Source organism: Emydura macquarii, unplaced genomic scaffold (genome assembly GCF_026122565.2).
Source record: "Emydura macquarii macquarii isolate MOO-44397 ecotype Brisbane River unplaced genomic scaffold, CSIRO-AGI_Emac_v2 contig_2417, whole genome shotgun sequence".
In the NCBI taxonomy this organism is placed as follows: domain Eukaryota; kingdom Metazoa; phylum Chordata; order Testudines; family Chelidae; genus Emydura; species Emydura macquarii.
The window spans coordinates 3,294,261-3,319,351 of NW_027132554.1; the positions used below are offsets into that span (position 1 = coordinate 3,294,261).

Below are 25,091 nucleotides of genomic sequence, written 5' to 3' on the forward strand. Positions count from 1 at the left end.
CGGCCCGGCCCGGCCCGGCCCGCCAGGGGCCCGCTGGAAATCTGCTGCAGCTCCGCTCCGCGCCGGGCCCGGCCCCCAGACAGCGGCGGCGGCTCCGAGCGGGCCTGGGCGGGGCAGGCGGCTTTGCGGACCGCCGAGGAGCGAGGGCTGGCCCGGCCCCGGCCCCCCTCCCTCGACCCGGCTCTGCTCCGCCGCTGCTTCCTGCCCTGCCGAAGCAAAGCGAAAGCGGAGCCGCTGCCAAGAGTCAGCCCCTGCCCGGGTTTCCGGGTCCAAACATCTGCACGGCCGGTTTTAGCCCGAGTCCATTGCCCCGGCCTGTGAGATGCAGCGCCGAGGGTTTTTCTGTGCAGTGTAAACGTGCCTGACCCGAGCCGCCAAGTTCTCTGCTCTTTTCCGCCTTCCCTTCCCCTCCCCCGCTCCTCCTTTTGTAACCATTGTCTAACAGTGAACAGAGCGTCCTCACTGGCAGAGAGCAGCGCAACGTTTGGGCCAAACGTCCTGGAGTTCGGTGCTGATGGTTCACTGGACAGCCTCAGAGAAACTCCCCAGCAAACACCCAGACCTTGTCCAGGCAGGAAAGGTTTGTCAGGCTGTATGGGCAAACCCTCCTCGGGCAGATAAAAGCCTAGTTTCCCTCGCAGCCTATTTCATTCGGGGAACTGGTGTGAGCTGTGCCAGCAAAGGGACTTCTTGGAGGCAGAGCTGTGTCTGCGCTAGGGCTTTTGCTGGCTGAGTTACACTGGCAAAACAATCATCATCATCACCCCGTCACCAACACAGCTATGCCAGCAAACGATGGGGCCTAACCCCAAGACAAGACACTTCTAGAGGGGAAAAAAAAGAACCCACCATAGGCACTGTCAGACACAACTAAAATCCAGAGCACCTTCAGTCAAATTCCCTACAGCTGAAACAGCAGCAGGGTGAGTGGCAGTGTGTCTTGTAGTGCACAGAAGTGTGTGATGTTGGGAACACCCCTTCACCTCTCCAGAGTTGTTCGCCTTCCCAGCCCTGGTCGGTTTTGTCTGCCTGGAGTAAGGTGACCAGATGTCCCGTTTTTATAGGAACAGTCCCAATATTGGGGGCTTTTTCTTACATAGGTGCCTATTACCCCCGACCTCCTGTCCCAGTGTTTCACACTTGCTATCTGGTCACGCTAACCTAGGGGAGGGACTTCTCTTACATATCCTGAGTGGGGCTGGTCAAAGGCATTTCAGCCAAGAGTGGCTTTTCCAGTGAAAGTAAAAATTGTATGGGAAATTTTTCTGTTTCTTTCTAAAATTTTCCAATTTTTCATCAAAATGAAACAATTTTTTAAATTGAATTTTAACAATTTCAGTTTCGCGGGTTTCCCTCCTCCTCATCCCTCTTTGCCAGGAGAAAAAAGGAGGGAGAAGGTATAAAAATCCTGGGAAGGGATGGAGTAGATCCAAACGACCACAACAGTTTCATTTTGCTTTCACAAAAAATGGGGAAACTTTGTTTACAAAATTGATAGCATTTCTTTCAAAAATGTTCACGGGAAATATTTATTTTCCAACCAGTCCTAGTCCTGAGAGCCAGGATTTTAGCCGGTTAAGGCTGCAGCATGCGCTGTCTACACGACCACTTACGTTGGTGTAACTTATATTGCGCAGGGGTGTGAAAAAGCCACCCCTTGAATGACGTAAGTTACACCGACCTAAGCACCGGTGTGGACTGCGCTGCTGGCAGGGGCTGGGTGGTTAAGCTGAGCTCTCTCCCGTTGGCTTAGCACGGCTACACGGGAGAACTTACAGTGGTGCAGCTGCATCACTACAGGTTCTCTAGTGTAGACATAGCCTTAGAAACATAGGACTGGCTAAGCTGCTGGCTTCATCTCTCATGGCTGGCAGCCAACCCTGGGAATTCGCACCCCACGAAGAGGCTGAACCCCACTTTCCATGCAAAACTCAGCCCAGGATCCACCCTGGTGCTACTTCCCGTGGAGCTGAGTGGCAGCGGGTGGGGCCTTCAACAGAGCTCTATCCACTCGAGTTGAAACACAGGCCTTCAAACTGGCTTGTTGTAAATTGCCCTAGACAATAACCCCTGCCATGAGCCAGGGCTGCACAGCCAGTCCCAGGGCGCTGCGCCAGCGTGGCTGCGTTTCGGATTCTGCCCGTGCAACGCTCACATGCACATACACTCCCACAAGGCAGGCAGTGAGACGGCAGCGAGCCTTCCTCCCGAGACATGGGGGATGAGGGAATCTCCCTCATTGGACCAACTTCTGTTGGTGAAAGAGACAAGCTTTCGAGCTGCATGGAGCTCTGCTTTCCCCCAGACCCAGCACAAGAGCAGCAGGGGTGGGACTCCCCCCCTTGGCATGTCTCACAGCTGAGTGGGTGTCGGGCTGGTTTTGCTGGTTCTCATCCCCGGCCTGAGGCAGGATTTGTAGACCCTAGCACAGGAGAGATCAGCACAGCACAGCACAGGAGAGATGAGCACAGCACAGCACAGGAGAGACCAGTGAAACTTTTTCAACACAACAGTTTTCTGACAAAAAAAGGCAGTTTTGTTGAAATCGTAACATTTTATGGGAGCATGTCAAACCTGACCCAAAAGTCTAACTGAATCCTTCTGACTCTTGGTAAGGTAAAGACGTTTAATTCTGATGTTGTCATTTAGACGTATTACATGAAAATATTAATGGTAATATGATAGTTAATATGTTACGGTATCTCTTTAATATTTTAATAGAATATAGAAGTCAAAATGAAACAAATCGAAGCAATAGAGTTAAAACAATATATGGGTTTACCTTGTTGAATGAAACATTTCAATAATCTCCAAAAACCAGAATTTTCATTTCACAGAAATGGCTTTTTGTTCCAATTTGGAACACAATTATAATCATAATAATTAATAAAGTCCCACCAAACGGGAATTCCGGTTTCTGATTAGTTCTGTTGCCGAGCTGGAATAGCATCTGAGAACTGAGTCCCCAGCTAGCAGCTTACTCTGCCAGTGAGCAGGGTCTGTAATGCGCCCTGAGGATGGTAAAAGGTGGTGGTTGCACACACACATCTGAGGTGTGGTGTGCTGAAAATGATAAGACATCGCTATACATTCTGTGTCATTTCCCTGGTCCTGCCTGCAGCTACGGAGCTCTGTAGAGGTGTGTGCAATCAGGGTCGTCCATCAGCAGTCTGTCTACAAACAGCCAACCTGGAGCGAGGAGGGGCAAGTGGTGCCTCTTTTCTACAGAGAGCAGCCTGCTTTCTCACTCACAGTTTTTGGTTCTTGTGTGTTTGGGTTCTGGACTCTAAGAAATAAAGCAGTGTTACACTGCAACTTCCAGAAGGAGTATTTGATGTTTTTAATACAGCTTCTCAGCTTGTCTGCTGTGAACAGAACATGAGGGTTAAAAGAATCCATGAGGACTGATAAAAGAGATTTAAGAGTTAGATCTAGTGCTGGTGCTCAGTCTTGTTTCTTATCTTTCCCTTTGTCAGCTCCTTAGCTCCCCCAGTAGAATGGCTGGGGCACCATGTGTTTCCCACAAGAATATGGGGGGTGATTCCTTTCCTTCCCCTCTGAATGCTACTAAAATAAACAATCAGCAACAAATGTCTGAGTGCTTAACTACACTACAGCACAATTTCACAGCAAAAAGGTCACTAAGCCATAGTGGAAGAGTTTGTCTAACCACAGAGTGTGAAGCGACATCTAGATTGTGTGTCTGAATGGCTACCAGAGAGAGGTTTAATACCAGCCACTGTTGGAAACACTTGCTGCTCACTAAATAGATTTTTTCCCCAGAGAAGTCTCAAATCTTTACATTTTTGCCAATTGTCTTTGAAACTTTTCAGGTTTTTGCTGGAAAACCATGAGGGTTTTAGAGACATTTTTTGTGCAACGTTTTGAAAAGCCATTTCCTGCCACACATTACAATGGAGAATCCTTGACCAGTTCATCTCTCCCCCCTACTTCCCCCCAAGGAGATTTCCTTTAAAATGTTGAGATTTTAAAAACAAACTTTTGTCCTTTTTATTTGCTTTCTGGCTTCTTAGCTTCCGGGGAGTGCTTGCTTCATGGTTTCAAGCTTTTCTCTGCAGCTGGCTGGGCTAGAAACCTTTTTTTTTTTTTTTTAACAATGAAAAGCTGAGATTCTGAGGTAGTGATGGATTGCAGAGTGAGAAACCCAAATAGCATGGGACTTGGCAGTGCTGTGTCTGGGAGTGGGAGCAGCGCTCTGCCTCAGAGTTGCTCACTATCAGAACTTTCTTACGAGCAGTTATAATACTGGGGGGGGGGGGGGGGAGAAGTGGGGGAGAGGGGCAGGATCCTCACAAATTGCTGATTTCTGCACTCAGGCTTGTGAAGTTTTGCCCTTATCCAGGATGGCCACCATCTCCCAGGAGTGTCAAAGTCAAAACCACAGGCTGTCCCAAGAACAAATGGCGACCACCATCCATTGTTCCCCTTGGGCTGAAGCTAGGTTGCCCTCAGGTGGCCATTTAGTCATGATGAAAGGGCCAGTCAAGAGGGGGCAAGGATGGGCGGGGGCAGTCAGAGAGGAAGCTGTGACGGATGGTGAGCAGGAGGCAGCCTGAGAGCAGCTGAGGAATGTGGTGTGGCAGAGGGGAAGAATGTGATGGGTAAGAAACAAAAGGAAGAGGCAGGTAATGCAGTGGTTGAAGACCTGACTTGGGAAACCTGCGTTCAATTCCCTGCTCTCCCCAGACTCCTGTCTGACCTTGGGCACCTCACTTTGGTCTGAATTTCAAAGGAAGTTAGAAGCCTGAACACCTTTGAGGTGCTGAGCCTTAGTCTCGCTGTGTGAAGGTCCCAGCTGTAACGAGGGGTCACAGCCCTGCTGCCCGGGGGTTGGAGTGGATGAAATATGAGACAGAATGTGAGGTGCTCAGATACTCTGGTCATGGGGCCATGTGACTATGAAAACATGGGGGTCAGGTATGGGGCAGGTGATTGGGAATGGACAGAGAATGGGAATGGGGCAGCTGTCCACTCTGTCTAGATCAGGGGGACAGGCTGGCATCTCCCTACCTCACCCCCGGTGCCAGGAGACCCCCTCTGAGCAGGGACACTGCATCGCTCCATGTGTTTAACTCCATGATCACAACCAGGGCTGGGCAGCTCGCCTCTAATGCGGCTTCCCTAGCAGGGCAGTCACAGGCATTCATTTTTTAACAATGCTGATTTTAAGATGCTCTCCTGCTTTTTGAATGCTTGGGTGCACAAGCGGGATCCCCACCCCAGGTCAAAGCCAGCCCAGCAGATTCCCCGGCCCTTTCGGAGACAGGTGTGAAATGCTCTGTGAGGCTGTGACCTGCACGGCCAGGAGGTGGCGCTCGAGTAGCCTTTATAAATAGCAGGTAATGGGGAAGGTGCATTCTGCCTGAGCACTCAGCCAGCCAGCCAGCCCTGCTGAAAGCCAGGCCCTTCCATAGGAAAGTAGCGCATTTGCTCACAGGGGCTCCCCGGGAAGGGGGGACGCCCACTTAGTACAGATTCAGCTCCACACCGGAGCTCTCCCTTGCGCTGAGACCTGCCCACCCTGGGCTCTCCGCACAGTGAACGGGATGTGATGCTACGTGCTTACCAGCACTTCCTGTCCCTGCTTCCTTCCCTGCAGGCTGCTGCCCACTGAGCTCCAGCTGCCGAGCAGGGCAGAGCAGGGCAGGGGCCAGGAGCCTGGTGGTGCCCCGTATCTCTGCTCTGCTCTGGAGGGCAGTCACTGGGTGGCACTGAGCAAGGTGCGGCTCCCGAAGGGACGGAGCGCTGGGACAGGCCTGCCGCCAGCTCTGAGGTTGCAGTTCTCTGCATGCCAAGCAGCGATGCCAGGCGGCTTGGGCCTGCCCTGCACAGCAGGGTCTGGGGCGGGAACGCCACCTCCAGCCCCCGACTCACCCCAGTGGGCCACCCAGCCTGTCTGGGTCAGGGAGGTGTAACCAAAAATTGCAGCGTCACTGCAGAAGAGAGATCTCCCCTTCCCATCAGAAGGGGCTGCCTCACAGCCACCGACTCCCCGAGCAGGCAGCAGCTAGCCAAGGAGACACCCACGGCTCTGCCCTGCTCCCCCAGCACGTCAGGGAGCAGTAAGGCGCAGGCACAGCCATCTTCCGCCTGGTACCTGGGAGCACTCCTCTCCGCTGTCGTAAAGCAGTGCTGACACACCTAGACTTTGTCAATCAGTTTCTCAGCTGGGGCTCCACGATCAACACTGCATTGGGAAAGGGGTCCGTCAGCAAAACATGGGCGAGCAGCTCCGCTCTAGGGGGAGGCAGCTGCTGGGGAGCTGTTCAGGCCAGCACCCCCTGTAACGATCTTGGGGACTCATTAAAGCCCACCACTGAATGGGTGAGGAACAGAACTTCAATAACACAGACAGGAGAGATTCCCAGGTGTGCAGCTGGGAGCAGCCATGGCAGCTCTGATGTAGGGCACGTCTCCCAATTCACACAACACTGTCCCAGGCTAGGGAGCGTCTCTAAATCGCAATCTTCTACAAGCATCTCTCTCCACTTAGAACCCGCTGGAGAAGCCAGGCCTGCCTAGGCTCCAATCCCAGGGTGACAGGGCTTCAGGGAAGATGATGGGTGTGCAAGCAGAACTGTGGTTTGAGATGGCCTGGTTCTCTATTCCCCAGTGGGCACAGACCCCTGAAGGGGAGAAGGGCAGGTGCCAAACCCGGTCAGACATGCCGGGGAAGCCCGGTTCCTATCCAGGGGACAGTAGCCCAGGGCCTGGTCTAAGAGTGGGAGAACAGGTACAGAGCCCAGTGAGGGGCAGAGGTGCAGCTGGCCATGTAACGAGGACAGGGAGAAGGAACGCGACGATATTTGACGTGCTCTGAGCATGCAAAGCACTAGCTGAGCAGAACTGTCATGTTTTAATCACTAGGCCCTGATGTGGGGAAGCCACCTCCCAACCTCGGCAGTGCCTGTGAGTCCCTCCCACGCCAGCTCCTCCAACCAGCTCTTCAGAGAAGCCAGAAGCTTTGCAGTTACGGCTCCCGCTCTGGGATTTTGTCTTCACTAGAAACGCTGCCTGCAGCGGCACCGCAGGGGCAGGAGGGGATCTCCCCTCACCTGCTGAGAGGCAGGAGCTTGGCCAGCAGAAGAATTCTTGCATTGACCTAGCGCTGTCTGCAGCAGGAGATAGGTCGGCTTGACTACCTCACCGGGGGGTGGATTTTTCACCCCCCCGAATGTGGCTGGGTGAAGGAAACGTTTTCCTGTCGACCCGGCCTGAGTCTGCCAGACGCAGCGAGGAAGAACCCCCGGCTGCCGTGGGAAACACAGCGGAGCTAAACTACCCGCCAGCAGCACAAGGCCCAGTGCTAAAAAGTGCAGCTCAGCCGGGCTCTGCACAAGCGCACCCACCACTGCTACGTTCACTAGGGCACAGAGCCAGAGCTCTGAGCGCAGCCACAGCGCCCGGGAGCGAGCAGCAAGACGATGGGCATGACACAGGGCATTAGAAAGCCGAGCTGGGCAGTGGGAGAGAGGTCAGCCCCTCTCCTCTTCCTGGCTGTGCAGAAGGACTGGTGGGACAATGCCCAGGAGAACAATGCTGGGCCGAGTGACACATTGACCATAGCTCCTGATATAGAGCAGGATTCAGCTAGGGCCCGAATGTCCTCACAGTTCCCTCCCTCTCCTTAAAGGCAGGCAGCAGGCTGGATTCAGGGCGACGCCTCCAGCCAGCAGAGCGACCCGCCTGGAGCCCAGTCGTTCAGTGGGCACAGCAAGCAGGGAGCCCAGGGGGCAGGGCATCTTGCTTGGCCGTGAGGCATGGGTACAGCTGCTGTGTGCATGCCCCTTGGCAAGGACTCTCTAAACTCTGATGGGGGGTCCGAGAATCAGGCCCCAGAGCCACAGCTACTGCACGGCTTTGAGCATGTCACAAGGTGCTGAAAGCCTTCTCAGAAAGTGAGACTGGAGAGTAGGAGGCGGCAGACCAAAGTGCCCAGAAAGGGGCCTGGGGAGACTGTGCGTGTGCGGCGCTGATCCCAGAGGAGCATCCTCTGAGCTTTTTCCTTGCAGCGGGAATCTCGGCCGGTTTTCGCAGCATCTCCTGGTCTGTCCAGCAGACGGCTCCCCTCTTGCTTCCAGCTCATTGTGTCTCTTTTCCTAAGAAACGTTGTTTACTGCACCCGGGCCTGGCGGGTCGGACGCTTGTTGGGGAATTCCAGGCCGCCACCCGGAGCAGTGAAGCCGCCACCCCAAGGACAGAGGTGCTGGTCGTCTGCACCGCTGGCCAACGCGCAGAGTCTGGGCCGAGACGGGGACTCCTCCACCCTGATCTCCTGGGCAGGCAGCCTCCGTGGCTGGGCTCCTGGAACCCAAATGTGCTTGGGCTGGGTTGTGCTTCCCGCGGAGTCACTTCTTCCAGTCAGACCCATGATGCCCACTGCAGCTGTGTGCCCAGCTTGTGCCCAGAACATGGCATCCAGCCCGGTACTCGCATGGCTCGCCCCATGCCCCAAAGCTGCCCTGTACCCCTCTGCCGTCCCAGCGCCTGGCGCTCCATGTAGCCCAGAGCAATGGAGCAGGGATATGGAGCCTGGCACTCCTGGAATGCTCAGAAATTTGCTCCAGAGCCGCCGCCACCCTCCCCGCCCACACACACATGCACTCAGCCAGCTCCCTTCCCCCCCACCCCACAGCTTTGTGGGCTGAGATGCACGGCTGTGAGAGAGACCAACGCCCACCACCTCCAAGCAACACTCTGCGTGCAACATGGCCCCGAGTCGTGCAGCCAGAGGTGACATTACAGCTCATGCGGCGTCAGTCAGCGTCACACCTATGGCTGAGCAGCGACAGCATTGAAAGCCTCTCGTGCTGGAAGTCTTACGGTGAGTGGAGGAACCTCTCCACCCTGCCAGGAGACAGGAGGGGTGAGAGCTGAACAGCAAGAGGTGCCAGGCCCCCTCTCTCCCAGCCCGGAAGTTTGCAGAAGGGCCCCATGGCAGTGATCAGATCTTTGCTACACCACAATCATCCTCACTGCCTGCAGATGTGCTGGGAACCGCTGGCAGAATGTTCCTGCAAACGCACCAGCATGGGCCAGGAAGTAGAATCCAGCAGTGGAGGGGTTAAATAAGCGGATTTTTGCAGGGTGGTGCTTGGTTCTAGCACAGCTTCCTCCCTCCTTCTTCCCCCCAGTAACTCAGAAGCAGGAGCTGCTGGGATGAAGCTGCCTCTTGAGTGGCTAGCAGCCAAGCCTGCAGGCTAATGGCCAGGTGAAGGGGCAATGACTGTATGCTCTAGGACAGGAGCTGCCGGGATTAGCAGTGACAGTGAGATGATGGCCCCATTGTGCCAGACTCTGCACAGACACAGACAGTCCCTGCCCCGAAGAACTTGGTGTAAATAGGCAGGAGAAGGCAGAGAAAACATGGCTTGCCCGGGTCACACAGCAGGTCCATTCCTTGAACCCAGGCCTCCTGAGTCTCAGTCAAGTGCCCTGCCCCCTGGGCCACACTGCCTCAACCCTCTAGCAGAGCCCCCGGGGAGATCTGTGCAGGGCTTGCCACCGAGAACGGCCCTGAGTGCAGCACGTGGTGCAATCTCTGAGCAAAGCCATGGAGTGGAAGAGCCAGGGAGCTGCAGGCTGGGGTGGTGGGGCGCTGACAGGACGCGTGTTGGGGGCGAGAACAGGAATGGGACGAGGGCTGCAGCCGGCAGCTCAGGACAGGAAGACATTGACCGGCCTGGAACAGCAGCTTGGGACTGAGGGCTCTGACTCCGGGTCCATCTCGCTATCTGCACTAGCAGCAGCAGCAGATCAGCTGGAGGGGGAAGCTGACCTGCCCCACAGGTCAGGAGGATGCCCTCGTTTAAAGCACTGAGCCTGCCAATTCATTTGGCCTGAAGAAGGCCCTGGAATCCCAAGCGAACGTTGTTCCCACGTGGTCTCCCTGCCCCTGTGGCTCTGGGATTCCTCTCGTTGGCTGCAGGGTGACCTCCCGCTCTGGCTAGCACATTTCCCACCCATCCAGGGGAGAGCGATGCTGTTAACCCTTTCACTGCTGTCGGAAAGTGCAGGGACCCAGGGAGCAGTTTCCGCAAGAACATCCCCGCTAGCGGCAGGGGAGGCTCTGGTCTGTATCAGGCATGGCAGCCTCCCAAGGACACAGTGAGGTTTTTGACCCTGCTGCCCGGCCCCTCCTCCGGCAGTGAAGCGGTTAACACCAAAGCCCCATGTCTGTGGGTAAGCCATCCAGGCACCCCCTCACCTGCTGCGTCACCTTGGCCTGACAGGGAGAGGCTGGCTGGGCCGCTGGCCTGCTTCCAGGGGCAGGTGATTGGTTGTGGGCCACAGGGAGGGGACTGTCCCTTGGGGTGTGCTGTGTGCCTTTGTCCCACCCACAGCTCTGTGCCTCCCCAGGATGGATTAACGCAAGCCAGGAGAGAAGCGCACTGTGAGCCCCAACGTCTCCCTGCCGGCGGGACCGGTGCAGGTGAGGGGGGTATTTTCTCTCAGAGTCGGGCGGCTTGGAAGGAAGCTGACATAAATGGCAGCTCTGGACTGAACAGTGCTTGTGTGCAAACCTCCCCTTCTAGCTCAGCCGACCTGCTTCCCGCGCGTTTGGGAGTCCGACCTTCGGGACTTTGCTCTCAGGCTAACAGCACAGAGCCAGCCGGGCTCGGGGGGAGTGCGCGTCCTGCTCCCTGTTGTGTGTTGTCGATGGGCTAGCGATACTAAGTGCGGTCAGTCCCCCTGTGCAAAGCGGCCCTCGCCCCATCGCCGGGTGTGGCCTGCAGAGCCCTGAGTGATGCGGAGGCTGTGAGAGATGGAAAGAGTCTAGGAAAGAACTCGGCTGACAAGTCAGCTGGGTAAAAGACCCTGCTGAAATGTGCCCGTTTACTCCAGGGGCTGTGCTCTGCACACACTGGTCCTTCCTGGCCTTAACATCTGAATTCTGGAGATCCATGCAATGGGAAAGGTCTGGCTAGTGACATCCTCTCTTTCCAAGAAGTCCACAGGAAAAACTGGCACCGGTACGCTGGTACTGACTGCATGTCACATATTTTAAGGCCATCCTCCTCCAGTAAAATAGCACAGCAGAATGCGCTGTGCTTCGCATCCTTTTGTGCAGTGAAATGTTGTGTGTGTTCAGTAAAGAGCTAACGCAAACCCACAAACCCGGTAGGAACAGCTGTGAACTGCCCAGTAACGCAACCTATTGGCAATCGCTACTTCTGGGCTGTGCAGTGTTAGATTTCACAGGGAGGCGGATCTGCCCTCACCATGGTCACTGAGCACCTTGCCATCAACGGGGGGCAGGGGGCACTAACCGCTTTGTACAGAGGCACAGGGTAGGCCCAGGGCATTTAGGAAGTCCGTGGTCAGCTGGGAACTGAACCGAGGGGTCCTATGGGCTAAGGCACCGTGCGCTCCACTAGAGCACCCATTTTGCTTGCTGGTGTTTCTGTTTCTTCCATCCCAACTCCTGATCAGACAGAACCTACCCAGCACTCTGGGGGGGGAGATGCATAACTGTGTCTTTACTCACCTGCTGCACGTGTAGGGTTGGCCATTGCACAGGTAAAACCAGACTCTGGCTTGTTTTCTCGCATTGGTTATACTGCTGTGATTTCTCACTGAGGTTTAGGTCCTGATCCGAAACCTGATCCTGAGCACCCCCTGCAGTCAGTGGGAGGTGCAGGTCCTTAAGATTTCCTGGGGGCTCTCAGCACCATGCTGGATTGGGCCCTGGATGTGTATGAAAAGTGTCTCGTCGCACAGGTCCAGGTGCACGGTTAACGTGACCGGGCAACCCTGCCCTTGTTACCGCACGTAGCGCTTGGTGAGCCATGAGGTGCCTGGGGGATGGGTGCTGATACCAGCCTGCAATTGTCTGAGGCATGTCACCCTCCAGGAGGGAGGAGGATTATCTTGGGAGGCATAAGGGAGAATGGGCCTAATTGTCTTCCAGTCTGACTCTTTCTAGTTACAGCCATGATCGTCCTCTTGAGGGTAACTCAGTGACCCAGACAGGGCCACCTTCCCAGGCTGGCTGGGGGACCAGCCAGGGGTTAGCTCACAGTCGAAGGAGCTCTGGCAAGGCTGGGGCCAGGCCATTCTCAAACCAGCCCTGCATCCGGAACATTTAAAGCTAGAGCAAGCAAAGCATTGCAAAGGGTTGCCGCATGGGCCCTGAGTGGAAGGGCAGGGCCATGATGGCCTAATGTGTCTCCTCCATTGCTCCCCGCTCTGATCCATTGGTTCTGCCAGGTGCACACGAGGCTGGGAACCCCAAAAGGCTTGGAGAGTAGCTCAGATGGGGGCTCGTACCCGGGCCCTGCTTCTCGGGGGGGTTCCTGGTTGATTGATAGAGCTGAAGTGAGAGGCTCTAGTCAGACGGTGCGGGAGGGGACGTGAAGGGGCAACAGGAGTGGGGGTGGGAAACACTGGCCTAGAAACATCAGACAGTGACGCTCCTGTGTCTGGTGGCCTGCGAAGTGGGAGGGAGGGTGCGTCTGCCCACACGCTGCACAGCCTGCAAGAGCAGCGTCTCCTAGGGAGAGCCAGTGCTTTGATGAGCTGCGGGTAGCGAGTTCAAGAGCATCTGGGGATGTCACCCTCGTGTGGAGCTGCGCACGCCTCTGCCTGGAAGGGCATGAGACACTAACAACAAGTCTGTGAGCAAGCAGTAGAAAGGCGACTGGGAGGTTGTCCAGCTGGGGCAATGCTGGGGGTACCTGCCAGGGCTGGGATTAAAGACGTGGCCGAGATCAGCCGGGCCATTCTCCTTGCAGGTCGCAATGGGAAGCCGTTCGAAGGCCGTTGCTATCGGGTGTCTCCTGGCAGTCATCGTCGTCTGCGGCCTCATTGCTCTCATCCTGGTGGTTGTGGGAGTGAAGGATGTTTACCTGCCTCCAGGCACCAAGGTAGGAGCAGTGCCTGCAGCTCAGGGACCCTGCCTGAGTGGCATCTGGGCCAACGCCACATCAAGAGTGAAGCTAAGGCCTTTACAGAAGGCCTGGGCACATGTGGTGTGTGCTGGTGAGCTGGGTACGATGCCTGTACGCCGCCCTCATGCCCGGTTTACAAAATCTTCCCCTGGCTGAGCACCCACGGAGGCTGCCCCGTTATCTCCCGCGGCAGGGGCCTAGCCAGGCGTCTCTGGCTTTTCTCTGCTGCTGCCTCCCGTGGGGTCTTTACGCCGCTGCTGCTGGCTAGTCTCTGCCCTCGGCCTCTGAACTGCTGCTCCCACAGCCCCTGCCGGCTGCCTGCATTCCCCTGCAAGGTGAAGCTGGGTCCCAGCTAACCATCCCCCTCACGCTGCCTCCCTGGGGACAGCTGGGCAGTCCCCAAAGCCTGTCTGTAGCACCCAGCGCGCTCTGACCCCTGTCGCCTCCTGACTCCTCCTCCAGTACGGGATGGTGTTTGACGCCGGCTCCTCGCACACAGCTCTCTACATCTACCAGTGGCCGGCGGATAAGGAGAACGGCACCGGCATTGTCAGCCAGGTCGAGGCCTGCACCGTGCAAGGTCAGCATGGATACGTTTCTCTGTCTCCTCCCTGAGCCCCCCTCAGGCTCTGTGCTGGGAGCATACGGAGGGAGGGGAGAGCTGGCTGGGAAGCCAGGCCGTGATTTGCTGCTGAGCTCTGGCCGTGACGCTGGAGAAGCCATCCTTATTGTCGGAGCGGCTAGAGCAAATGGAACGCTTTACCCCCGGTTATTTGCACACACACAGACACACGCGTGGAGGAGGGCAGCAGGACGGGCCTGGCTTTGCATGTGGCTGGGTTTATAAGTGGAAACGAGTTTGCTGGTTCTCAGTCCCAGCCTCATCAAGGTTTGTTCATACCCCAAACCCACTGTTCAGCGTTGACACAATAGTCAGTCTGGACTTGAGGGGCCGGGGCTGGAATTGCAGGGGGGCTGCAGATCAGGACGGAGTGAGGGGCATGTGCAAGGACCCAGCAGTTGCTGCTCGTTAGGACTGAGATGTGCCAAGCAGAGCTGGGTGGGGCAGAACTGGAAGAGGAGGTGCATTGCCATGCAGGGGTGAGGGGTTGCAGCACAGGAACCTGTGAGAAGCTTGGCGCCAACTTTGTCTTTAAAGAAGAAAAAAAGGTTGAGCATTAAACAGAAACCCTTGGGTGGGGAGGGGAGCGCGGGGGCGTTTGCCCAGCACTCTTGGCTGGCTGACTAGCTGCAATCAGCATGGATCATGCCTAGGGCGTGTGGAGGGAGCGACGTGTGGGCCTAGTGAAGCCCAGGCAAGCACTACTGAGATCAGTGAATTCTCTGTTCAGAGCCGTGGCTAAAAGATGACTGGGTGCTAAGACGAGGCTCCGAGGCCGCTGGGAGCCAAGCTATTGGTTCAGCGAGTATCAGACCAAACGTCTGTGGGTGAGAGTGAGCCTGAACCAGCGGGAGTGTTGACCTAGCCAGCTCCAGTCTCAGCCAGTGGGAGCGGCTGATCTATGGGCCTTGAGATGAAATGCCAGAAATCATGGAACTCTAAAACCAGAATGAGATTTTAATTGTAGCACGTGGTGCAGCCACGTACATCGTGAGCCCAGCGAGATGTGTCTGTGCGTGTTTACTCTGCACAGTGTTCCCTGCAGGGCTAACGCCTGCTCTTCTCCTCCCTATATAAACATGCAGACACCCCAACAAGTGCCTTCATCTACCGGAGCAGGAAGCAATGCAGCCAGTTGCCCAGGCCCCCAGTTCATGCGCAGGTTAATGAGCGTGATAATCCGTCCTAGTTTCACCCCCCCGGTCCCTCCTCCAGGGTGGGGAGCTCTGTTTTGTGCTCTTTTTGGTTACCTGAGGTCTTCTCAGGTGCCGGGACCTGCCACCCAATCAGCTTTGAAAACTGCCTCATTGAGCGCGTCCCTTGGGCAGGAGTGGTACCAGCTCAGAGCTTCGCCAGCCAGCGGGAGAGCTCGTTGGACTCACTTTGCCTGCTGGAGAGAACGGGACACAGGTGTCACCGCCAGGCAGTGCTCCTGCCTTGGTTACCCCAGAGCTGAATTCAGCCCCGCCACGGGAGGGGACAAGGCTGTTGCTGGCGGTCCAGCTCTGCTTGGGAGCTGTGCTGAACAATCCAGTGTTTCCAGGGTGTGAACCTCGCTCCGAGCTCTCCAGCCCCAGGGAGCCAGGCCAGGGCTCTGGGAGCGTTTCCAGTCGCTGGCTCACGGCTCTGGCTCCATCGGGCTCTCACTGGGCCGGGTGCTTTGTTCCAGGACCTGGGATCTCCAGTTATGCTGACGACCCCGCTAAGGCCGGAGCCAGCCTGACGGCCTGTCTGGACAAGGCCATGACGATCATCCCCGCCGAGCGCCAGAGAGAAACGCCCACCTACCTCGGCGCCACCGCGGGCATGCGGCTGCTGAGGTACCCGGCGTGACTGTGAGGAGGGCAGCTCCGCACAGGGAGAGGCCGGTTCCCCCCGGCACACAGGCCTGCTCTCTAGTGACCACAATAAATACACGCCAACCAGGGCAATGGAGCTGGGCGTGAGCGAGGGGCACTGGGAATTCCTGTTCCAGGGGTTCTCAGATGCGGGGTCGTGACCCCTCGGGGGGCCGTGAGATTATTATGGGGAGAAGGGGGTTGCGAGCTGTCAGTCCCCACACATGCCAGTAAGGGTGGCATGGCATGGGGGGGTCATCCCAGCCTGAAATATATTCAAAGGGGTCCCAGCGAAAAAAGGTGAGAACCCGTCCTGTTCCCATGCAGGGGTGGTTCTGGCAGAGGCCTTCCTCCGGGGCAACCAGCAGCTGTAGGAAAGGAGAATGGGGGATCAACAACGTAGAAGGGGCAGGGTACGGCAGTGAGCTTGAGGGAGGAGGTGGCCATGGTTGCTAGCTGGTAGATTGACCATTCCCCTCTTGATCCACGTACAAGCCAACACTGCTCAGTGGGCCTGTGAAGGGCATGCCCTGACCGCTCTATTGTCAGTGACGCGTGATTTGGTGGATGTTGCAGATACTCTCCCCCCCCGTGTTCCTCCTGTCCTCTTGAGCAGAGCCGTGACCAGATGGAGGCAGGGTCTCACCCTTCTCCTGAACATCCCGCTGCTTTGCGACAGCCATTCGCATCAGTAGCACTTCGAAACCGCAACGTGTGCCATATGAGATGAGCTGCTCTTCCGCCACTGCAGCCACCCTGCGTGCAGCACCGTATCGTCAGCGGCCAGTGGAATCTCTCGCCTTCCATTCGCAGGGAGCAGAACAGCACAAAAGCCGACCAGGTCTTTGCAGAGGTCTCCAAGACCATCCGGCAGTACCCCGTAGATTTCCGTGGCGCTCAGATCCTCACTGGGAATGAAGAAGGATCCTTTGGTTGGATCACGATCAACTACCTGCTGGAGACGCTCGTCAAGGTCAGCGACTTGGGCAGACGGGGGAGTGGAGGGAATGACCTTGGCTGCTCCTTTTCCAGGGGAAACGTGTCTAACGAGGAGCCAAAATGACAGCTTGTCTCAGCCCAGCTCAGTTCCCAGACATGGCTTGGCCCAGCTTGGCTCCAGCTGGGAATTCCTACACCACATGGTGAATCCAGGGCTCTGGAAGTTGGCTTCCTGACATGCCTGGCATGGGAGCAAACCTCTCACAAAGGAAGCTGGCATTTCATTTGACAGGAGGGCTTTGGTGTCTTGCCACAACAGGGAAACCTTCAAATACTATAGCGACAGCTGCAGTCAGCACTGCATCCATGGGGTGCTTGGACCCAGAAAGGTCCTGTCCTGTGCCAAGTCCTGGTCTGTGCGTAGGACAGAGACGGTTTAGCCAGATAACTGGAGGAAGGTAATGCCTCCTGAATAAACCCAGAACCCTGGTAGCTTTGCCTCCCACTCGGCCTAGTGCAGGCACCACGGTTTGCTCTTTACAGACATATGTAACACAATCATGCACTTTGTTTTCTTTTTAAACTTTAGACCCAGAGGTGCTTTTCCTCTCAGTCAGTTTTGAACCTCACAGATTTGGGGACGTAACATTTCTGCTCCTGCATGTAGCCTTTGCTGCTGCTTTTGCCTACAAAGAAACCATGCCAAGTGACTTATGTGGGTGCTTTCGTATGGCCAGATACCAGCTGGTGTAAACTGATTTTGCTCTTTGGGAGTCAGTGGATCTCAGTTGATGTACAGCAAGAGGAACTGGCCTGCAGCTGAGAACCTAGCCCTGTATCCCTTGGCTTTGCATTGAGATCAATGCCCTGTCATCGAAGGTGTGGCCCACATGTGGCTAAATAGGAACGTGGCAATCAGGGAGGTCAAAGCTGCTTTTACATGCAGAGTCTGTACTAAGTGATTATAACTTGGATTTTCTTTAGCCTGAATTAATTTGTGGTGTGTCTGTGGGGGCAGTTCTCCTTTGCAGGGGAATGGATACGGCCTCAGGCAGCTGAGGTTCTGGGAGCTCTGGACCTTGGAGGAGCCTCAACCCAAATAACCTTCCAACCCAGTGGTACCATTAAGGACAACAGCACATACGTCCTCTTCAGGCTGTATGGGACCAACTACTCGGTTTATAGCCACAGCTACCTCTGCTACGGCCGAGACCAAGCCCTGAAGATGCTGCTGGCAGCCCTAAGGAAGGTACAAAGAATTCTAATTCGAGGCACTCTCATTTTCCCCTTCACTTTCTGCAGGTCACTTTCTTATAGTCAACCCCAGAATAGACCCTAGGGTGCAATTTTCAATCAAAATACATTTTGTTGATGGAAAATGTCTTTTTGATTAAATGAAACATGAGCAAAAAAAAATTGCTTTTGTCAAAAAATTGGAGGCTTTGCTTAAAAAAACCCCAAACTGATTGTGGTCAGTTTTCGGCTGCTACAAACTGAATCAGTTTGGGGAGTTTGGTTTTTTTCAACCAAACCTGAAAAATATTCGTTTTCACTGAAATTTTTCACAGGCCAAAAATCGATCCCCAATCTGTTCTCTACCCCATAGGAGTCTTTCTCCAGTCAGGCACATGTGACACATGACTTCCTGCTTCAGGGCAGTAAGTCACCTGAAACATGAGTGGTAGCGGAGAATAGCTGAAGTGCCAGAAGAGTCTGCGAGGGAGGTGCACACCTGAGAGCTGTCAAACCTCCAGGTGTCCCTGTGAAATGCCCCGGAACTGTCTGGGTAGAGCAGAATGAAACACACATGCCATGTGGGTACAGACAACAGCTATGTCCCTGCAGCGCACACCGGCTCCACCCTGCAAATGGACTGCTAAATGCATGATGTCAACACAACAGGTGCAGGGCAGGCACTGCAGAGCCCTCCGTTCAATGTTTAAAAGTTGCAGGATGACATGTACTGAAGCTGGACTTATCAGACAATAGGTAACGTGCGACTAGTGTGTCGTGGCCTTGCCCTGCTGTTGTCTGTGGCTCACTTTATTCCTTGGCCCACTAGCTTATCCATGGAAATGTTTGGGAAATGCAGCAGTTTCTCAAATTTTAGCCACAATGATTATGCATCTGGACGTGTGAACCACAGACAGCCTTGTTGGTGATTCCCATTTTCTTATCTACCTGTTTTTAAATCTGTCATCCAGTCAGGGAGTTCGAAAAAAAATACCGTGGGACTGCCGTGACCAATCACAGACTGCAAACTGATTGTGATTAGCCCGTAGGCTGGAGTTTGTTTGCAGGAGCTGTTTGGTAAATACTTGTGCATAGCGAGCGCAGGGTGGAAATCGCAGTTGGTTTGCAAACTACTGGCAAACCGAAAGGAGGGGGAAGGGCCTGCTTCTGTGCAGTATTTACGCACATTCTGAAAGTTAAGCTTATGCTTAAGTCCCATTGATTTCAAACAGAATTTCAATACTTAAAGTTAAGCACATGCCTATGCACTTTGCTGAACTGGGGTCCAAATTTGCAATTAATATTATTCCCAGCAAATAACTGGACCAGCTACAAAGTGTTTTAAGTCAGGGCAGAGGAAAAGCCTATGTACTGGGAGAGAGTCTGTGCTTTTGTAATAAGTGGATATAGAATCATAGACTCATAGAAGATTAGGGTTGGAAGGGACCTCAGGAGGTCATCCAGTCCAATCCCCTGCTCAAAGCTGGACCAACCCCAACTCAAACCATCTCAGCCAGGGCTTTGTCAAGCTTGGATAACCAAATTATAAATGGCTCTGACCTGCCAGAGCAGAGTTTGAAAATCTCTGAGAGCATCAGAGGATCGTCAAGTTGGGTGGACAGGAATTCTTTGCTCACATCTTTTTTTAGGATATAGAGAAGGAAACTCTGATCAACTACTAGAGAAAAGCCCCAGAGAGGCCAAAGCAAGAGATGGTTTCCCTTCTTTCTTCTATGCCCTGGAATCTCCCAGAAATCACAGATGAGGGTGTGACTCTGAATTGCCAGCTCATATTTATTTGATTTATTACTCCTTCCCCCCCCCATCCCCCTTCTGGCTAGTCCTTGGACTTGACACTGCTAACAATCTCCAGCAGCACCCTGTGGCATGATGGGAAAGGGGATCAATAAGGGCGGCTCCTGTAATCCAGTCAGCTACACAACTATGCTCTCTAGGCCGTGAGATTTGCATTAACCCCTCACATGCCACAGTAGCTGCATGGTGCAGCCAGCAATGGGGAAACTATATGGGTTGCAGCAATGCGGGGTTGGATTTTCCACCGATACTCTGGAAGATGACAGCCCCACCGTGCGTCACCTTCCTACTGCTGAAGTCCTTTTCCTGACAGCCTGGCCCCATCCTGGAGTTTCAGATGAGAGCAGCGAGAAGCCATGGATGTTACTTTACTTCTTTTCTTGAAACTTCCCTGCTGGGGAGTGCACTGGTGTCGGGCTGTCCCATGCTCCCCCTTGCCCTGACGTCCAGGGCTGTGTCCAGCACAGGGCAGGTGAGGAAGGCTGTGCAGACACATCCACACAAGAAGTGACAAGCAGGGCAGCCCAGTCCTGCTGCTGGGTGGTTACCGGTTCCTGCTGCCTACCAGGAGTGAGGCCCAAGGAAGAGGCCTGACAATCAGGGCCCCAAGATGAGCATTGTGCTTTTCTTCTTACCCTGCGTAAGGGAGCTACTGTGCAAGGGGTGAAAACTCACCACTGCTCCGTGCACAGGCCCCAGCGAGGGTTAGCTGGCTTGCATTCACCCCACCCCTTTGCACTGAAGCACGACCGCCCTGAGCTCCCTCCTGTGTCCTGTTTGAGGACTCTGTGTCCTGACGTCTCACAGACATCTGGGAGGTTGTGTCCCAAAGAGGCATGGCCTTGGATGTGCTGGGGAGGGTTGGGGAGTGGAGGTGGGGGCCAAAGCTCAGCTTGGCGTGGGTGGGTGTGGGGGGGGGGGGGTGGGGGCTGCAGAGCTCCAGGAGGAGCATGTGACACAAGCAGAGTAGGGTGAGATGCCGAAGGGGCAGTAGCTTTCTCACCCTGTCTGTGTGACGTCTATCTCTGCAGCCAGGCAGTTACTGGCCTGACACTACTGGGGAGATGGTCAGATACCCAAACAACCCCAGAGTGGGGTTTGTATGGGCTTTGTGACCCCCCTACATCTTCTATACCACGGTAGGGTTTGCAGTCTCTAATGCAATGGAATGGATAAGAAAACTCCTAGGATAGTTCTTGTTTTCTTCTAAATCCCGTAAGACTTTCCTATAAGGGTTGAACAGCCCTCTCTCAGCAGCGCCAAGCTAATAGGCTGGTGGGGCTGGGGGTGAAGATGGGAGACGAAGGGGGTTGGCTGTTTTCCCAAGCCTGAGCGCTGCTAATGGGTTCCCCTCCCTCTAGGAGAACCTCACCTCTCAGCAGATATCCCACCCGTGCTACCCGCGTGGCTACCAGGAGAACATCACCGCCGCTGCCCTGTATGACAGTCCCTGCGTCCCAGCGCCGGCTACACACGACCCCAGTCAGACCCTCTCCGTGAGGGGCACAGGGACCCCAGCGGAGTGCAGGAGCGCCGTCCAGAAACTCTTCAACTTCACAGCCTGTGGGGCCAACAGGACGTGCGGGTTCAACGGGGTCTACCAGCCGCCGGTGCACGGGCAGTTCTTTGTAAGGGCGCGTTCCCATCCCTTCTAGCCGGCTACCGCAGGGCGGGAGTCACACTCTAATGCCTTGTCACAAGGGTACTGAGGAGATAGATAAAGCAACCGCTAAGTACCACCCATAAAACTGGGAGGGAGCTGCACCACTGTGTGTGCGCGCGCACGTAACCCCAGCTAAACCTGGCCTGGGATAAATGCCAAGATCCCACTAGGAACCATGACGCTATGGAGGAGATGTTTGAAAACCCTGCTCTGCTGGGCCTATGTGCAGTGGCTGTTCTCCCTGGGAGGGGAGGACAGGCAGAGTTAGACGTTGCCCCATCTCAGCTCTACGTGCCATTCCTGTCTGTTAACGTAGTAACGCTGCCTTCTCCCTTCCAGATGAATCCTCCCCAAGGGGAGTCACTCCTGTGACCTGCCCTGGGCAAGACTCATGCCCCTGAGGGGTGCCCAGGGAGCAGTGCCAGTGGCATGACATACGGGGGCTAGGCACTGCCAGCAGAGGAATGAGAGGCATGTTCAAAGGAAACGTGCAGCTGCCCCGGTTTTGTGCTAGTCAAGGCTACCTGCACATGCCTGTTTGAAGCTAACCATGTTGAAATAGATGCATCTCCACGTATGATAAGGACATCCAGGGCGCTCTGCGTATGCATCGGATACACCTTTAATTGTTACTGGGTTAGTTATTGTCACTGCATCTCCACAGTGCTCATCTCACCGGCACCTGAACGTGACACTGTTTTAATGTCCCATCACACTCTTGGGTGTGATACAGGGAGCATCGTTCGTGTCAGTGTGTGATCAGGCACAGCTCTTTTCGTTTTCTTTTTCCAAGTGAACAGCAGAAGCAAAAGCAAAGGAAATTCCATGCTAAGCGATGAGGATTATTGCAACTTAGTGCTTAGACCGGGGCAGGGAAGAGAGATCAAAATCAATTAACTTAATGGAATCGAAATCCCACAGCCTTCCCTGAAATCCAAATACTGCCTCTGGCTTTAGGCCAGCTCCGGTTGTAGATCCAATTGTGAACATTTAAATGCATTTAAACAGAAACCTGGCTCAAGCAATGTGATGGGCTAGTTTAACCCAAGATGCACATAGGCATGGGCAGCAGGAGGAAAGTTTGCACGTTGGCTTTCCGTTCTGTACCCGCCCTATGGCTACGAAGAGAACTCCAGTCTCTGGTGCTTTTGATCTCAGACTACATTCACAAATGCAAAAATAATTCAGCTGTGATGTAGCCCTTCCACTGAACCCTGCCATCCGACATGACCAGACTGCAGAAGCATTAACGTAGCTCTGCACCTACAAACACAGAATCCGTATGCATCTTAATACGTTGTACTGTAGATTACACACCGACGCCAATCCAGACCACAATGGCATTGCTGGGCAACTTTCCATTGACTACTGTAGGCACTGGGTCAGGTCCGGAGAGCCCAGTCCTGTGCGCTATCCTTGGTTCTGCCACTGACTCTCATTGTTACCTAGGCCAAGTCACTTCACCTCTCTCTGTGCTTCAGTTTCCTCGTTCGTTTGTGAAATGGAGAGAATAAAGCTGGCCTGCCTCAAATGGGGAGTGAGGATACATTCATTACTGCCCAGGAAGCACTTTGGGTTTCACCGTGGCTGAAGGGTTTTACAGAAGGGAAAGCTAATGATTGTTGTTCTCATCCTCTGCAGTGTCTTCTGGAAGGAGCCGGTTTTAATCCCTCCTCTTCTTTCATAGGCCTTTTCTGGATTTTACTACACCTTCCACTTTCTGAACCTGACCAGCGGGCAGCCCCTGAGTGCTGTCAATGCCACCATCTGGGACTTCTGCACCAAAGCTTGGAAGGAGGTGAGACGCTTGTTGATAGGCGCCAGGAGCTCAGCGCGTGTTTGCCTGCTATCCTGTGAAGCCCCAGAGTTGCATGACAAGGCGGGCAAAGCAGAGGAGCTCTGAAGGCCCAAGAGCAGGTGGGAGTCACACTCCTCGCACCCTGGCCGAAAGGCTCGTCCTCGCAGTGATGGGTTAGGAAGTGGGAGGGGAAGAAGCGCTGCGGGGCTCTCAGATCTGAACTGCAAAACGTCCAACTCAGCAAGCCAAGTCCCAGCACACTGCTAAAGAGGCTCTTGGTTCTGGGTTCCCTGCTCCAGCTGCGGTTTCTCCACCAGTAACTGGGGGCAGTGTGGGCTGCTGGGTAAGCAATGGGGAGACACACCAGCTGTTTCCTAGTTCCAGGGAAGGTGGGATTTTTGCAGGGCCCTTGCTAATTGCTGTCCGCATTGTCTGCCCCAATGACTCTCTCAGCTGGAGGCCAGTTTCCCGCAGGAGGAGAGAAACAGACGCCTACACAACTACTGCCCGTCAGCCTTTTACATCCTGACATTGCTACAGGAGGGCTATAAATTCGACTCGCAAACATGGAGCAACATCCATTTCCGCCAACAGGTAAAGAGCCTTGTTGCTCTGGCTTCTGCAGCTGCCTGGCAGTGGCTGGCTCTCTGGAAGCTAGCAGGCCATTCCTCCCAGGGCCACCGTCTCCAACCTTGGTGTCAGTGAGCACTGTGCAGTGTGAGAATTATGCCCAGTATTGTGCATGGCTATTCACCTGTGCCTGGTAACCAAGAATCTGACCTGCCAGGTCCTGAGTGCCCTCCTGGTTTGCCTGGGAGTCGCGGGCACTCAGCATCACATAGAAGGTGGTTGCATCTAGTAGGACTGGCTCCTGAAGTGGTGGATTCTGGCTACATCCTGCCTCCTGGCTGTGAGAGGCAGAGCAGATCTTCGGGTAGCAGCAGACGGCCGCGCACTGTTATGGGAAGGTTCTGCGCTGTCTAACTGCTGACACCTAGGGGCCACATGGCTTCACTGCATGCTCCTTAGAGACCTCAGGGCCACATCCTGTTTTCCTTTACACTGGCGTAACTCCAAAGGAACCTCCTCGACTTCACTGGAGTCACACAGGTGTAACAGAGCAGGCTTCTGCCCCAGAGCTGGCTGGTGTAGACCAGAGGCCACAGGAACATTGTGGGGGGATGGAAATATGGAGAATGAGGCAGATTTTTAAGGGGGAAATATAACTAAATCATCCACCAAAGGGGTTACTGCAGGGCCAGGTCTGCTTCCGAACACTGTAATGCTGCCAGTCCCAAGGAATGTCACTGCTGGGGGAGGTCATAGCTTGTGACCCCACGGCCCCGAGCCCCTAACGCTGATGAGGGCTGGCTGCCATTGCCAGTTCGGTGTACAGAACGGGGCGGTTGCGGGGCACTGGGCGAGCTGCACTGGGGCGCCAAAGCAATGAGTGTCTGCATAGGGCTGAATCTCTCCTGGGAGAGGCGCTTCTACTGGCCCGTAGGGGTAAGGGAGCCCGAAGGGGGTGCCCTGCTCCTGCTGGCTGCCTTTGCACAGGCCCCTCAACCTCCGGCACAGCCATGGGAACGGCACTCCTGCATGGGGATAAATCTTGGACATGCCTACCAGAGAAGCCAAGCTCCAAGTAGGCAGGCCAGGCTATACTGGTCTCAGGGCCCAGAACCTGCACTGAGCAGCACCAGAATTTCCCCCCCACCCACACACGCTGGAGGAGCAGGGCTCAAAGCACTTTGCCAGCACATTTCAGTGCTCTCTCGCTCTTTCCACAGGCTGCGAATACAGACATCGGCTGGACCCTGGGCTACGTGCTGAACTTCACCAACATGATCCCAGCAGAGGCCCCAGAACAAGTGAAAGGGCAGCAGGGCGGGCGCTGGGCGACTGCTGTCTTCTTTATTGTCCTGACCACGGCAGTGGGTTTGGTGGCCATTCTCATCCAGTGCCTCTGGAATCCCACTTAGCTGCTTGAATAATGGACGGAGAGCTCCTCTCAGCAGCTCAGGAAAGGGGACGTGGCATAAGTGATGGCAGGTGTGGGGAGGACTTCAAGTCATTCTCCATCTCTTCAGGATACCTGCCTGGTTTACCTCGGCAAACACCGCCCTCCAAAAGAAGGCTAATGGTGATTTGATCAGCATTTCTAAGCATCTCCATGCAGGAAAGAGCTCTGATAATAGACATCTCTTTATTCTAGGAGACAAAGGAGGAATGAGAGCCAATGGCTGGAAGCTGAAGCTAGACAAATTTGGAC

General features: G+C 54.8%; 1 protein-coding gene across 1 annotated transcript; it reads left to right on the forward strand.

Moving 5' to 3' along the window:
* The first annotated feature begins 10,376 nt into the window (after positions 1 to 10,376).
* LOC137161943 (ectonucleoside triphosphate diphosphohydrolase 8-like) lies at positions 10,377 to 24,818 on the forward strand. Its single transcript, XM_067561433.1, has 10 exons — positions 10,377 to 10,453; positions 12,756 to 12,887; positions 13,374 to 13,491; positions 15,203 to 15,353; positions 16,185 to 16,344; positions 17,329 to 17,559; positions 20,720 to 20,986; positions 22,709 to 22,819; positions 23,273 to 23,413; positions 24,610 to 24,818. The coding sequence occupies exons 2-10, from the start codon at positions 12,762 to 12,764 to the stop codon at positions 24,799 to 24,801; spliced, it is 1,497 nt and encodes a 498-aa protein (XP_067417534.1). The 5' UTR covers positions 10,377 to 10,453; positions 12,756 to 12,761; the 3' UTR covers positions 24,802 to 24,818.
* The last annotated feature ends 273 nt before the right edge of the window (positions 24,819 to 25,091 follow it).

Excerpts from the sequence above, each read along its gene's own strand:
- LOC137161943 (XM_067561433.1), top strand. The coding sequence starts at position 12,762 with ATGGGAAGCCGTTCGAAGGCCGTTGCTATCGGGTGTCTCCTGGCAGTC. Across the intron at positions 20,987-22,708 it reads CGGTGCACGGGCAGTTCTTT|GCCTTTTCTGGATTTTACTA; the intron begins GTAAGGGCGCGT and ends CTTCTTTCATAG. Across the intron at positions 22,820-23,272 it reads GCACCAAAGCTTGGAAGGAG|CTGGAGGCCAGTTTCCCGCA; the intron begins GTGAGACGCTTG and ends TGACTCTCTCAG.